The sequence below is a fragment of the Sarcophilus harrisii genome, chromosome 2 (genome assembly GCF_902635505.1).
Source record: "Sarcophilus harrisii chromosome 2, mSarHar1.11, whole genome shotgun sequence".
Lineage (NCBI taxonomy): Eukaryota > Metazoa > Chordata > Mammalia > Dasyuromorphia > Dasyuridae > Sarcophilus > Sarcophilus harrisii.
In genome coordinates, this window is record NC_045427.1 from 9,113,991 (window position 1) to 9,128,729 (window position 14,739).

Consider the following 14,739-nt stretch of genomic DNA (forward strand, 5'->3'; position numbering starts at 1 on the left):
GATTAGATTTCAGGTTAGTGCTCTGTGCACTGCATCTCTGAGTTTGAGAACACTATTATGATTTAATAAGCATTTAACGAGTTCCTGTATATAAGGCATATTAAGCTTACATTCCTTTGTGGGGGAGATACACTTACCCATGGAATTTCCCCCATAGAAACTCAGGGTCACAGCTCGTGATTGGCTCACTTCTCCTTCCTGATGATGCACTCTCAGGTGTCGTTCTCTGGTCCTCTTCTCCAGCCACACGTGCTTCTCTGCCAGTCCTAGTGTGGGGGAAACTCCGCAAAACGGAAGCTTCTTGAGGGCAGGGGCCATTTTCGTCTTTGTCTCTGGATCCTGTAGTATAGGGCATGTAGCCAGCTCTGCATGTCTGTGGATTGAGATCCTGCTCCAGGAGAGAAGGCCTAAGTACATGCAGAGCTTTTCCTCCTCCCCTCCACTGTTCCTTTCGTGCAAACAAGGCTCGGGGCCTGCTTCCCTTTTCTGGGAAACCTTTTTGGATTTCCAGAAGTTACATCAGTCAGTGAGCATTTATTGTTTAATTTATTTGATTTACTTTTAAAATTGGGAACTAGAAAATCACCAGCAGATAGTATGGTCATCATGTAGAAAGATCAAAAAATGGAGGTGGGCCAGGATACCTCTAACCTGCTACCTGCGGTTTGTTCATTTTCGTATTCACTATGCCTAAAGTGGAAGAAACCGCATGACCTCGGTTCTGGCTAAGCCTAACTATGGTCTCTGGAGTTTTTAAGTGTTTCACTTCCTCTCTTGCTTTTTTTTTTTTTTAAAACATATCACTGTCACTACTATTTTCCTCCCTCATAAAAGTCTCTCTTAACAAAATCTAGTCTGGCAAAATGCTTTTCAAGTCCTTTCCATGTAGGAGCCACAGAAAAGGATGGGAACTAATGGGTGAGGAAGAAAGAGAACTAAAGAAAAACAGAGGGGAGGAGGGGACGAGAGGAACAGAGCTGCTTTATTTCTATGTGGTATCAGAGGACCTGGATTCAAATCCTACCTCCACACTTAGTAACTGTATATCTTTGAGTTAATCACAATCTTTATGTGCCTCAATTTCCTCTTTTTTTAAATGAGAAGATTGGACTGAATAAACTTTGCTGTCCCTTTGAGCTCTATATCTACAGTCCTATGGTTTCATCATCAAAATAATCACAATAATAGTAGTCAGCACTTATTTAGCAGTTTAAGATTTGCAGAATATTTTACAAATATTATCTCTTTTGCTCTTTACCATAGCCTGAGACATAGGAAGGAAGGGAAGAGACTAGTATTTTGTTTTTGGAGGCAATTGGAATTAAATGACTTGACCAAAGTCACACAGGTATTAAGTGATTAATCCTGGATTTGAACTCAGGTCCTCCTGATCCCAGGGCTAGTGCTTCCCCAAGGATACAAATACAGTGTCAATGCTGTAATTGTCCCCATTTTATGGAAGAGGAAAGTGAAGTGGGCAGAGGTGAAGTGACTTGGCCAGGATTACGCCCTAGTTAACATCTGGAGCTGGATTTGAACACGGGTCTTCCTGACTCCCTGACTTCCTGACTGTGTGTGAAGTACTTCCTGTACACGGATACCAGCCTGCAGAGGTATTGACAACATATTCCCCTTTTCCCCCTACAGTAGCAGCCGGTCCTCCAAGACCTTCAAGCCCAAGAAGAACATTCCAGAAGGCTCCCATCAGTATGAGCTCCTCAAGCACGCCGAAGCCACTCTGGGAAGCGGGAACCTGCGGCAGGCCGTCATGCTGCCCGAAGGCGAGGACCTCAACGAGTGGATCGCTGTTAACAGTAAGTCCTTGCTCTCTGTGGGGGGCTTATGGGGAAACTTTGGCATTGGGAGCTGTATATGAGGATAGACCCAATGGCAGAGGAGAAATCGACCAGGGGTGAAATGGCCAGAAGAGGCAGAGGTGAAATTAACTAGATGTGAAATTGACCGGGGTGAAATGGCCAGTCGGGGCAAAGGTGAAATTGACCAGATGTGAAATCGACCAGGGGTAGGGCAAAAGTGAAATGTCCAGAGGTGGGTCAGAGGTGAAATCCATAAGCCTTGGAACCATATTGGATCTGGGGGGTGGGAAGCGGTGACATGAGGGATGGCTTAGGGAGAAAGAGAACGAGTTCGGTTTTGGACATATTAAATTCCACATGTCTGCTGGACATCCAAAGGGAGATGAGACATCAGAGAGGCTGGAACTGGATGGGTAAACTTGAGAATCATCAGCCTAGAGATGGTCATTAAATCCGTGGCAGCTGATGAAATGTCCGGGGGCGTCAGTAAGGTGGGAAAGCAGCTTTCAGCTGGATGATGAAGCTGGAGAAGCGGAGGCAGCAGCAAGCCCAGACGGGACGGGTTAGAAGGGAAGGGGAGCTCACACGGATGGTTGGGACAGATGGGGAGACAAGGACGAGTTCATTGGCAGCTGGGAAGGAGCCAGCGGGCAGGAGGCCGAGGATGAGGGCTGTCTTGGGGATAATGGGCAGACAGCTGCTAGGGGAGGTGGGAGGGATGAGCTCCAGGGTGTCCCCGGGGGCAGTCCCCTTGTCACAGGGAGACTCCGGAGTGATGGGAGGGGAGAGCCTTCATTTGGGGGCCAGCTCGGAGGCAAGATACTCAGCGGAGAGGGAGGAGAGCCGGGGAGATCATGAGAACAGGAAGGCTCTTGTCTTCAGCAGCGAGTAGAGTGGGAAAGCCCCACAGGGAAAGCTGGGGCGGGAGCTCAGGGGGCCTGGGCCCGAGTTCCTCCTGCTCTGCTCAGCCGGGTGTGCATCCTCCTCTCGTCCCCAGCCCTGCCTTCTCGAGTGTTTAAGAGTCTGCAGGAATTGTGCCGGCAGTGGCAGGGGGCCCCATCTGCCTGTGCTGTCCCCTCCGGGCGTGGAGAGGGGCCCCGGAGGGCCAGGCTGGGTCAGCCTCCAGTCGGCGAGGGGCCTCGGCCTCCAGACCCATGATCCGGGACTCTACAAAGCCTCGTCAACATTAGCAAAAAAATCGCCTGATTTTTAGCCTTCTCTCCGTACCCCATGGGAGGTGCTTCTGGGCTAATTCAGTTCAACAAGCATCTATTAAGAGCCTGTTGTGTGCCAGGTCCTCTGCTGAGCCCCTTGGAGGCCGCTCTGAAAAAGGGAGCAGGCCAAGCCTCGGGCTTCCCCATCTCAGGCCTTCCTCTACAGGCCCTGCCACTGGCCCTCCCTGCCCCTCCCCCACCCCTGGTCCGCAGGCCCTGCTGCCCACGTCTCCATGGGCCATGGCCGCTCCTGGGCAGAAGCAGCCCCGCCCTCTGGGCATCACTCCTGGGCCTGGGCTCGGGCAGGGCCCCCGGGACACCCCGGCCTGCTCTTCAAGGGCTGCCTCAAGTCTCCTTTGTGCACCCTCTGGGACAGCTGGGAGACTCTGCCCCCGATGTTGGGGATTTTTGTGTGTTTGAAGGGAGCTTGGGCAGGCAGACCCTAACCCCGGTTTGCTCTCCTACAAAATGAGGGACCGCCTCTGTGCCGACCTCCCGGGGACGATGAGCCCCCGCTGTGTGCCGGGCTTGGGCACCCCTAGCCTGGCAGCGTGATCCTGGGCAGGCTCTGCTCAGCTGCCCAGGAGGGGCCAGCCTGCCCGGGCCGGGGTGCCCCCTCATCTGGGGGCTCCGGGACCCCGATGCCCCGTGGCCCCCTCCCTCTGGCTGTTCTCCCGATCCCCAGAGCCTGCCAGGCTCAGTCTGAGGTCAGCGGGGCCCCTGGCCGCCTTTCCCTGCCCGAAGTCCCGGCCTGCTGGACCCTGAGGTCGGGGATACTTGGCAGGTCCCCACTCCCTCCCCTTCCCTGCTGTTTGTTTGCGGCTGCAGAATCTCCTTCCGGACAGATCCGGCCCCTCCTGGGCTTCTTGGCAGGGGGCCAGGACACCCCACTTGTCCTTCCTCTGAACTCTTCCCCCAGACCTTGGGCCTTCCTCTGCACGGTCTCCCCAGCTTCCCGGCCCCCCGCCCCGACAGAGAGCCCGGAACTCATCTCCCAGGAGACGACCCGGCCCTTGGTCCCAGGCCGGGCTGACCCGGACCCACTTCCAGGTGCCGCCTTCCCTCGGCGGTCACGGCAGGCGCTGGGCCTGGAGGAGGCTTCTGGCTCCCTGGGGCCACTTTCCTGACCGCCTGTTTCTGTATTTCCCAAACATCCCTCCTTGCAGAAAGGAGGCTCAGAGAAAAGAGTTTTTTTGTTGTTTTGGTTTTTTTTTTTTTGAGAAAAAGAGGAAGAGGAAAAAAATCAGCAAAACCAATGGATACCTCAGACTGAAGGGGTCACATCCGGACCCCGCCCCCAAGAGTGGAGGAGGAGCACCCAGCCTCACCCTGCTTGGGCTTTGTCACTTTGGACACTTGTACATTTTTATTTGTGAGCGTGTGTGTGACTGTGATAGTGTGAGTGTGCGTGTGTGTGTGTGTGTCCGCACCTGTGGGGGGTGGGGGCGGACTTCCTTTTTCTGCTTCTCCCAGTATCCCCCTCTTGGTTCCAGGGTTTTCTCCCATGAGCCCCCAATCTCTCCCCCTTCCCCCATCCATCCTGAGCCTTTTGGGGGGCCCGTGTTCCAGGCCCGCATCCCCGGCCCCGTGCGGAGGCTGCCCCTGAGCCAGCCTCAGGACTCCTGGGAGCCTTTGGGGTTTGTGTCTGGACTTGCTTCTCCCACCTCCTCTTGGAGTCTAACCTGGGGGCCTCAGCCCAGGGAGGTCCAGGGAGGCCAGCGCCTCTGACACTCTGGGTTGGGCAGGAGCCCGTCCTGCTGGCGGAAGCTGAGCTGAGAGCCCTCTTCTTGGGCCCAGCTGTTGACTGTCTGAATCTCCCCTTCTCTGAAGCCCTTTCCCTTGGTGCCTCAGTTTTCCCACCACTTATGCTGCCCCTATTTTGCTCCCCCCCGAGAATGAGAGCCTCCGTCAGAGCCAGAAGGAAGCCAGAAAGGGGCGTTGGGGTTGTGGCTGACCGGAAGGCCCTTAGCGGGAGGGGAGAGGAAAGGCTCCCTGTGAAGGTGGCAAAGGCAAAGGGGGGCAGATGGGAGGGCCTTGCCCCGGGGTCACTTGAGGGGTCAGGTGGGAGGTGGCCAGGAGGGTACGGGGCTGATGAACACACCTTCTCCAAGCCGCTTTGGGGAGACGTCAGATCTCAGGGTTCTCGGGGGGTCAGCGGCTGTAGTGCCCCATCCCTGCTCTTTGATAAGTCCTGGGGGAGCCCCCTCCTCCTGGGGAAGAGCCCTCCCGTCCTCCTCTGTGCTACTGCTTTCCCCTTTGGGACAACTTTGGCCCCCGAAGGTCCTTCTTTGTGGGACACTGAGTCACGCTGAGCGACCCAATGTCATTTCTGTTTAAGGTGTTTGTTTTAATGCTGAGATGGAGAGGGGTTAGACATGTTGGGTCAGGAGCCAGCCTTTGGTTCCAAAAGCGCTGGGTTCGAGGCTTGCCTCAAACACGTGCCGGCCGGGTGACCCAGGCCGGATCGGGGCTCACTGGGATGAAGAGGTTCTTGTGGAGAAGCCGCCGCCTGCCCAGAGAGGGGGTTTCCTCCCCAGGAGCTGCGTGTGCGGGAGCCCGGGGGTGACCTTCCTGAGTCAGCCGCCAGGGCCCTTTGTTTACTCCACTTTTTGTTTGTTTTGCTGGAAGCACATCCTGTGGGGCTGAGCCTTCCCTTCCCACCGCTCAGTGCTCCCGTCCTCGGGCCTGGGCTTTGTGCTTGGGCCCTGGGGGCCGGGAGCCCCCTGAGTTGTTCCCCACACACCCCTCGCTCCATCCCTCTCTGTGGCGGTTCCCGGTAGAGGCCCCTCTGTGGGCCTGTCATCTGAGGAGGTTCGATTTGTTTTTATTCTGGATAGATCCGAATGTAGTTGTAAGTGAACATAAAGCTATGAAATTAGAGCTGAGAGGTCACCGAGCCCACCTCCCTCCTCTTGCAGATTAGGAAATTGAGAGCAAGGACTGTTTCTTTCTTTCTTTCTTTTTTTTTTTTCTTTTCTTTTTTTTTTTTTTGGTCACATTTCCAGCATTTAGCAAAGTCCATGACACACATTAGGTGCTTTATAGGTGCTCGTTGATGAAAGGAAGGGACGAAGCAGGGATCTCTGGGAACAGTGATCATGTTGCTGACATTATGAAACTCCTCCAGGTTTGTGCGGTGCTCTCTCTGCATCATCAACTTGGCCTCTGGGGGGAGGTTCTGCCTCACGTACATACTGACTGCGGGGCCCTCAGGTGACATGCTCAGGGTCACACAGTTAGGAACCAAACCCAGATCTGGGCCAGCTCTCATCCACTACGCCAGGTGGCCTGCCTTGTCACAGCCTTGTCATTTCTGTTGGACAGATGAGGAGACTGAGGCTTAGAACAATTAAGTGAATTGTTCCAAGTTGCTCAGGTGATAATTAAGGAAGCACGACCACCATTTAATGCAGGACTTTTGTTCTTTCTTCACAGCCGTGGATTTTTTTAACCAGATCAACATGCTCTATGGGACGATCACTGAATTTTGCACAGAAGCAAGCTGCCCGGTGATGTCTGCAGGCCCCAGGTAAGAGGCGCTCCACGGGGCCTTACAGATGCCTCCCAAGCCTTGCCCACAGAGACCTGGTCCCGTTTGTTCCACCCTCTTTGGGCCTGTGGGCTCAAAAATGTCTGCAGCCTCTCAGTGCATTTCATGTACCCACTGATGCCAAGAAAATGTGCCAGGCCCTAGGAACACAGGACAAAATGAGGCCTTCTGGCCCCAGTCAGCTTCCATTCTCTAGGGGAATCTACCATGTACAGATGCAAATATATACCCAATAAATAAGGGGAGGGAGGGATGCCACAAGCACCGTTATTATTTTCAAGCCAAGCTTTGGAGAGACTAGGAAATCTAAGGGGGACAAGGGAGCAGAAGCTGCATTCCAGGCAGGGGGGACCATGTGTGCAAAAGCGTGCTGATGGGAAATGGAGTATCCTGTGGGAGGAGTGGCAAGAAGGCCAATGTGCTGGACCTCCATAGACTACATGAAGCAGAAGCCCATAGAATGAGGCTGGACAGGTGCGAGGGGACAGGTTGTGAAGGGCTTCGAATGTCAGACACAGGAGCCTATATTCGATCTTGAAGCTCCTGGAGTGATATGATCAGACGTGTGCTTTCAGAACATCTCTTTGGTGACTGAATAGAGGTTGGACTGGAGTGGGAAGGGACTTGGGCAGGCAGATCCCCTAGCAACTAGTGTGGTGGTCCAATAGTGAGGGATTGAGAGTTTGTACCAGTATAAAAAGGGGGGGGGGGGTTATCCGAGAGAGGCTAAAGGAGTGAAATGACCAGAGATGGGCCAGAAGTGATATTGACCGGAGATGCCCTTGATGTGAAATTTACCAGAGGTGGGGCAGAGGAGAGATTGACCAGAGATAGGACAGAGGTGACATTGACCAGAGATGGGACAGAGGTGACATTGACCAGAGACGCCCTTGATGTGAAATTGACTCGAGATGGGACAGAAGTGAGATTGACCAGAGATGGGGCAGAGGTGATAATGACCAGAGATGCTCTTGATGTGAAATTGACCAGAGCTGGGTTTGACTAGAGATGCCCTTGATGTGAAATTTACCAGAGGTGGGGCAGAGGAGAGATTGACCAGAGATAGGACAGAGGTGACATTGACCAGAGATGGGGCAGAAGTGACATTGACCAGAGACGCCCTTGATGTGAAATTTACCAGAGGTGGGGCAGAGGTGAGATTGACCAGAGATGGGGCAGAAGTGACATTGACCAGAGATACCTTTGATGTGAAATTGACCAGAGATGGGGCAGAGGTGGGTTTGACCAGAGATGCTCTTGATGTGAAATTGACCAGAGATGCCTTTGATGTGAAATTGACCAGAGATTGGGCAGAGGTGGAATCAATGGGCCTTGGCACCCTCCTGGATAAAGGGGATGAAAGAGAATGAGTCTAGGATGACTTTAAGGTTGTAAACCTGGGGACTTTGGAGGATAGGGATACCTCATTGGTAACGGGGACAGGAGGAGGGGAGAGGTAATGAGTCATCTTTGGGCTCACTGCAGGCTGGATGTGTCGGGATTCTGCTCCAGCATCCTAGGTCCCTGGTCCCAGCATCAGCTGGGGGCATCTCAATGGGGGCAGGTCTTCTTTCCTTACTTGACTTGACCCCTCTGGTGCTGTTCTCGTGGCAAGTTTTCAGACTGTTAAACATGGGCTCCCTGAGAGATGGGGACCAATTCTGTTTTTAAGGGTCTTTGTAAACATAGTAGTTGTTTCATAAATGCTGAATGGAGTTAAGTCGAATTGACTGGGAAGGAACAGTTCTCTTGCACCTTCTAACCGAAGCCTCTCTCCTGCAGATACGAGTACCACTGGGCTGATGGCACCAACATCAAGAAGCCAGTTAAATGTTCTGCACCCAAATATATCGACTACCTGATGACGTGGGTCCAGGACCAGCTGGATGACGAGACGCTTTTCCCCTCCAAGATTGGTAAGAGGGCTCCGGCAGAGCCCAGTGACCTTTTCCAGTCAGTCTGGCTAGTCAGTCTGGCCACTGTGAAATGGTTACAGCTAAATATTCAGGGTGAGTCTGGAAGCCAGGGCTTCCTGCTTCCCAAGCCGGAGCTCATTGTGTCCATCTTCATGGCCTCTTCGCAGATGGATCCTAAGAGCCAGTTTTTTCCCTCTCCAGCATGACTTTTTGCCCCTTCCACAACCCGTTTCCTAGTGGTGTCTGCTATGGACGTTCAGCCAATATGTCTGTAGCTCTTCCTTTGTAGCTGGCTGGCTCGGTATAGGAAAAGACAAAGATAGAAGGGGTGGCCTTACCCTGGAGTGGCAGCATGGGGGCTTGGAAGGGGAAGGATCCCTAGCTTTGAGCCCCTGGCTATGTTAATAGTCCCCTTAAGACCTTAAATGAAGCAGACCTCAATTTCTTCAAATATAAAAGGAGAGGGATCAGACTCGGTAACCTTGGAAGTCTTTCCAGTTCAGTTGGCCAACGTTAATTAAGAGCTCCTTCTGTGAGCCCAGTGAAGCCCCCCAGGTATCTTGGCCCGTGTCCCATAGAAAACTATTCCTAGCCTGTTCCCAGATCGTCCGCTTCAGTATCCTTCTCTTGGCCGCTAGATCTTTGAGCCCAGGGATTTTAGTAAATGCTTGTTGACTGACTGACTGCCTCCCAGCGGGAGATCCTTGAGAAGGGCTTGTTGTAGTGAGTCTGTGGGGAGGCTTAGCCCGGAGACCCTAGGCTGTTTACCTAGCAGCGCTCAGCAAGGAGGGAGCCTCAGGCAGACTGCGGCTGGTCGCTCTGCTGGCTCGGCTCAACCTCCCAGGAGCCCCGGGAAGGCCTTCATCTCATAGGAGCTCCCTGGGATCCCCAGCTCCACCCTCAGATCTGGAAAGGATAAAGTGGTGGCTGCTTTCAAAGTGTCTCTTTCTTTGAAAAAAAGTTGTGTTGTTGTTTTGTCTTTTTGAAAATACATGAAAAGCTTTTGTTTTTCTTTCACCTTTGTTCCACCCTTCAGTCCAACAGACTGAGAAAAGGGAGAGAAACAAGCACAAAGCATTTGCTCGTGGGTGGTTTGGAAGCAAATGTACCCGAGGTCCCATCCCCTTCCCCGCCCCCGCCAGGACTGGAGAATGGGGTGCCCCCTTAGCTCTTCTCAGGGGCTGCGCCCGATCGTTATGATGGCCCAGATCCCCGGGGACGGTCTCTTTCCATGATGCTGTCCCGTCCCCGAGTGGAATTAGTCTCCCTTATGGTGGGAGCTAAATGGAGTCGGTCTGGCACGGTGCCGGGCTTAGTGGTAAAAAGTAGGTGCTTAATAAGTGCTTGTTTCTTGACCTGCCATTGACAAGCTCCGTGACCTTGGCTTCTCCATCAGCCTTCCTCCCTTCCTGTCTTGGTGGTCCCCAAGCCTTTGGCAAAGGAACTCCCTCAGGGCAGTGACAGTGGGGGGAGGAGGGAGGGCAGCATGAATGCCCCAGTCACAGCCACACGGGGTGGGGGGGGAGGGGCTGGGATGATTGACCAACCACGGACAGACGGCTGGGCCACACCCACAGGGGGCGGGGGTGATCTATGGGCCCTCGGACAGACTGGCTGAGTGCATCTCTTCCCCCCCCCCCCCCCCCAGGGGTCCCGTTCCCCAAGAACTTCATGTCGGTGGCCAAGACCATCCTGAAGCGCCTGTTCCGGGTCTACGCGCACATCTACTACCAGCACTTCGACGCCGTGATGCAGCTGCAGGAGGAGGCGCACCTCAACACCTCCTTCAAGCACTTCATCTTCTTCGTGCAGGTGGGGGTGGGAGGGGCGTGGTGGGGGGGAGGGGGCCAGGAAGGAACTCCCTGAGAAGGAAACCCCTTCCCTGCAACAGGCCTCCGCCTTCTCTGAAAGCTTCTTGGCCTGGGCCTTAAGCTGCATCTCAGTGCCCCCGGTGCCGCTGGGCTCTGTCCCACCCGGTGCCAGGCGCGGAGGGAGCAGGAGGGCCCTGGAGGCAAAGCCTCGCCTGGGCCTGGCTCCCCTGGTCAGTGCGAGCTTCCTGTGGCCTCCGCTCCCTTCTGGCGGGGAAGCTCTGACCTGCGGCCAGGGAGGGGGAGGGGAAGGGCCCGAGAGAAGCCCTGGGGTCCGGTCCCACTTCTGCCCCGGACTGGCCCAGAGAGCTTGGGGTAACTGTGGAACTCTGGGACTCGAGATTAACATTACCTTCCCGGCGCCTCATGGCACCTCCATGACCTACCTCTCCAGGACCTGGACGCCTCCTGTGTACAACTCATAGATGGTGCTTAATAAGTGCTTGTTCATGGAGGGAATGATTGATAAGAAGGTTGAATTGTAAACTAATTCGGTGGCTCTCCTCTCTCCCCCTTCTTTCCTCCCCTCCTCCTCTCTCCCTTCCCCTCTCCTTCTCCCACCCCATTTCCCCCTTTCCCTCCCCGGCCTCTCCTCCTCCAGGAGTTCAATCTGATCGACCGTCGTGAGCTGGCCCCTCTTCAGGAGCTGATTGAGAAGCTCGGCTCCAAGGACAGATAGGTGGCCCCAGCAGGATGACCCCCAGCCTGACCCCCCCAGCCCCGCCCCTGATCGGGGTCGCTTCCTCTTGGTCAGTCTGGGTGCTTACTGGGACCGACCCTCCTTTGTTTCGTCTGGAGCCAGACTGGCCAAAGCTTCTGCACCCGGGCCTCGGGCGGCCCCCGGAGCCCTCCTTCCTTCCTGAGCCGGGATGGCCCTCGGAGCCCTCCTGCCCCTTCCCGGGCCTGCCTGGGTACTTCACCACAGCCATTTCTTCTCAGTCCCCTGCAGCCCGCTGTGCCGTTGTTCCCTGGGGATCCAGTGTCCTTCCTGGGTTTTTCTTTTTAAGCAGAATTCCGATCCTGGCCGGTCCCCATCCCCCTTTCTTCTGTTGTTTTTTACAGTATTGGAAATGCTGAGGGGGGTGGGCTGGGATCTGAGACTTCCCGCCCATCCTCAGGAGACTCAGAGCAGCTTGCCCAGAGCTCAGTCTTCGGGTGCCCGAGGGACTCCTGGTCTCCTTAAAAAAGACAGAAGGGCGGTTTGATGGTTCTACTAGGTCTTCTCAAAGTTCCGGGGGCACTTTTTGGGGGGTGGGGGAGAAGAGGGTCTGTATTCTTGCGGGGGTGGGAGAGGCCGCCCTCCTGGGCCAGCTCACTGCGCGGGCTTCTCAGAAACCAAAGGAAATTCTATCCAAGGCAGGACTTGGATTTCCTCCCCCCAGGGAGGGAGCTTGGTGCTTTTCTTGTTTTCCCTAAATGATCCCTAACGGGATTTCCAAATATAGGCGCTAGGGTGCGAAAGGGCCCGGTTCCCTGATGAGCTTCAGGGTTCTAGGAAGTTGGGGGGGTCATTTGTTTTGCAAAGCAGAGGTGCTCCGCATGCAGACCCGGTCCCAAAGCCACTCTCACTCCGGCCGTTTTGTTTTTTCATTCTCCACAACATTAGAAATGCTGGTGGGGAGAGACCCTCTCATGGCGCATTTAGTTCTGTCTGGACTCTTGTCACAAGCATCCTCGGGTCTGTTCTGGTGTTTTTCTCTGTGCACTTTGAACCTTAACTGCCTTAAGGAGGCCATTAGCATAGGCTGGAAAAGCCCCAGGACTGGGGACTCCAAGCCTGGGCCTATGTGGGGCAGAAGGCCTTGGACCCTGGGAAAAAAGCATTTCCTTTTGTGACTAGTGTGTTGTTGTGTCCCATCCCTCTGGGCAAACGTATTGTTTTTTGGGGGGGAAATGTCTTTTTTAGTTGGTTCCTAAGAGAGGAAATAATCTTGGCTTATGAGAGAAGCCCTGGCTTTGGAACCGATGGGATTGGCTTCAGGGCGGCGTTCGCAGGGCTCAGACAAGAGACACCCCCTCTGACAGGGACGGCCCGTGTGACCTCGGGCACATCAGTGACTTCAGTTTGCCCATCTGTAAAATGGGGGGATTGGGCTGGACAGCTTTCCTTCGGATCCTCTGATCTGCTGCTTCCTCTGGGCCTGTTTAGCTTTAAGTGTGTAACAAGGCGGAGGCCAGGGGTTGGACCGGCCTCCTTGACTGACTGGCCTCCCCTAAGCAGACAGGCCCTGGGTTTGAAGAGGCCCCTTGAAGACATGTGCCAAAAGTGAGAAAAATGGCGCCTGATCTTCTTCTTGGTTGGGCCCCACCTGTTGGTACCATGCAGTGGAACTGGCCCTGGGCCTGAACTCACTTAGAAACTTGTTAAGCCTCACAGACAAACCGTGCCCCTTTGACCAAAGCCGGTTGGGGAGGCCCGCCATCTACCAGAGCTCAAAGAGCCTTCCTCCCCCCATCCTCACTGGGTTTTGCCAAGGGATCAGCCCTGGTTCTGGTTCTTGGCTCATTTCCCGCGTCCCAGTGCCACGGCCCCCCCGAGAGCCCTCGTTCCCCTCTGTGCCCAGGGTCTCACCGTTGCTCAGTCCCCTTCTTGCAGAGTCTTCTGGGACTGTGTTGGCTGAATCCTGAATGTGAACATTAAAAGCACATTGTAAATCCCACCAACACAGAAGCCCCGTGATCCGGGTTGGCTTCTTTTCCTTGGAAGGGTCTTCCTCGGTCTTCCTGCCTCTGTCACTGGTAGGGGAGCTCTGCAGGTGAGGAGGGGGGCAGATAGTCTGACCAAACAGTCCCAGAACAAGGGGAAGAAGGGTCTGTGGCTCGGGCTCCAGCTCTGCAGGGGAGGAGCGGACCCCCCGCTGCTGCCTGGCATCCCCGCTTTCTAGTTTTATATTAAAATACATAGGAAATCCTTGCCTCCCCAGGGGCCAGCAGTGTGGCTGAGCTGCCTGAGCCTTTAGCCTTCATCCAGGCGGGCCTCTGTGGATCAGAGGCCCAGAAGTGCCGCCCCACTTTTTAAAGGCACAGGGAGGCACGGGATGTGCCCGAGGTCACACAGGGCTCCAGGGCCAGCCCAGAAACAACCTGGGGCTCTGGGACCGCGCCACAATTCTCCCCGCTGCTAATCCTCAGATTTCAAGTCAGAGGGACCAGTGCTGGGGCTCCGGACCCGGCTGGGGGCCGCAAACTCGCCATCTTTATCTGTTTCAGTTGCTTTATGGTTGCCTTTTATTCTACATATTTTATGCATTTAGGTCCATGTTATAGAGAAGGGGTCCTTGATAGAAGGCATTAGGGACCTTTTATGTGATGGTTGAGGTCAGTTCCCAGGCCAGCCTGTAAGGTCACACCTAGTATTGGGCAGTGAAGGAAAAAGGGAGCTTGACTCCTCTGCCCACGGATGCCAGGGTATGAAAAAGGTGCACTCTCCTGCCTTTCCCTTACCTTTTAAAGCCACTCTCTCCCAGGCCCTCCACTGAATCTCTTTCCTCCCTCCTTCCCTTCCTTCCTCCCTTCTTTTCCTCCCTCCCTCTCTTTCTGATTCAGGATTGGCCCAGATACCAGACAGGTGTGATTTCCTAAGACAAAAGAAACAGCACCTACTAATCAGAGAGCTGGAAAAGGTTCCAGTCCTTTCTCCAGAGGCTTAATGGGTTTCTCAGCCCTACCTGGAAATCACTGTTTGTTCTTATTGTACAGAAGATTTCCTGTTGGGCAATGTCAGACTGGATGACCCCAGGGCCCCGTCCATCTGGAAGGTTCTGTGGTCTCCTTGTCCACCATACTCGTTTTACACAGGCAGGAACCAAGGCTAGAGTGACCCGAGAGCCCCTCACCTCATTCTCTGGTGTCCTTTCAGTGGATGGATTTGCTTTTAGCCTCCTAACAGAAAAGCGGAGCAGGTCACATTTTTTCTACCCTTGTTTTTATCAGGACGACCTCTGGGGAGAAGGGTGTGAATTAGAACAGGAGAAGCTTGCATAGGATGAAATCTCATTTTGATTTCCAGTGTCATTTCCAGAAAATTCTGTAGCCAATGGTGTGTCCGAGGGCTAATCAGTTGAAGACCTTGCACCCGAGACGCTCTTGGCTCTTTTCTGTTAATACCAAATTCTCTCTCTGGAGAGCTCTGTGAGTGAGAACTGGCGGTGGCCCGTTATCACCCCTCTTACAGATAAACCGCCGCTTTTGGAAGTCGTCTGCCTAAGTTAACCTTGGTTATGACCCAGAAAGTTTTTATAATGATTTTTTACATCAATTCCAGAAGCTTTAGTGACTTTTTCCTTCAGTAAGTTTCTTCAACTTTTTAAAAGAGTGTTTTGTATCGACTTTTGTAACTTTATTTTCACTAGAATAAAGCATGTGGAAAGAAAA

The 14,739-nt window shown here is 54.0% G+C and overlaps 1 protein-coding gene across 1 annotated transcript; it reads left to right on the forward strand.

The window, feature by feature from the left end:
* Positions 1-1,579: 1,579 nt before the first annotated feature.
* Positions 1,580-14,739, forward strand: MOB1A (MOB kinase activator 1A; the record flags this gene model as incomplete). Its single annotated transcript, XM_031949193.1, has 5 exons — positions 1,580-1,814; positions 6,467-6,560; positions 8,364-8,497; positions 10,146-10,309; positions 10,967-14,739. Coding segments are annotated over 5 exons (705 nt in total), but the record flags the coding sequence as incomplete, so codon positions are not given.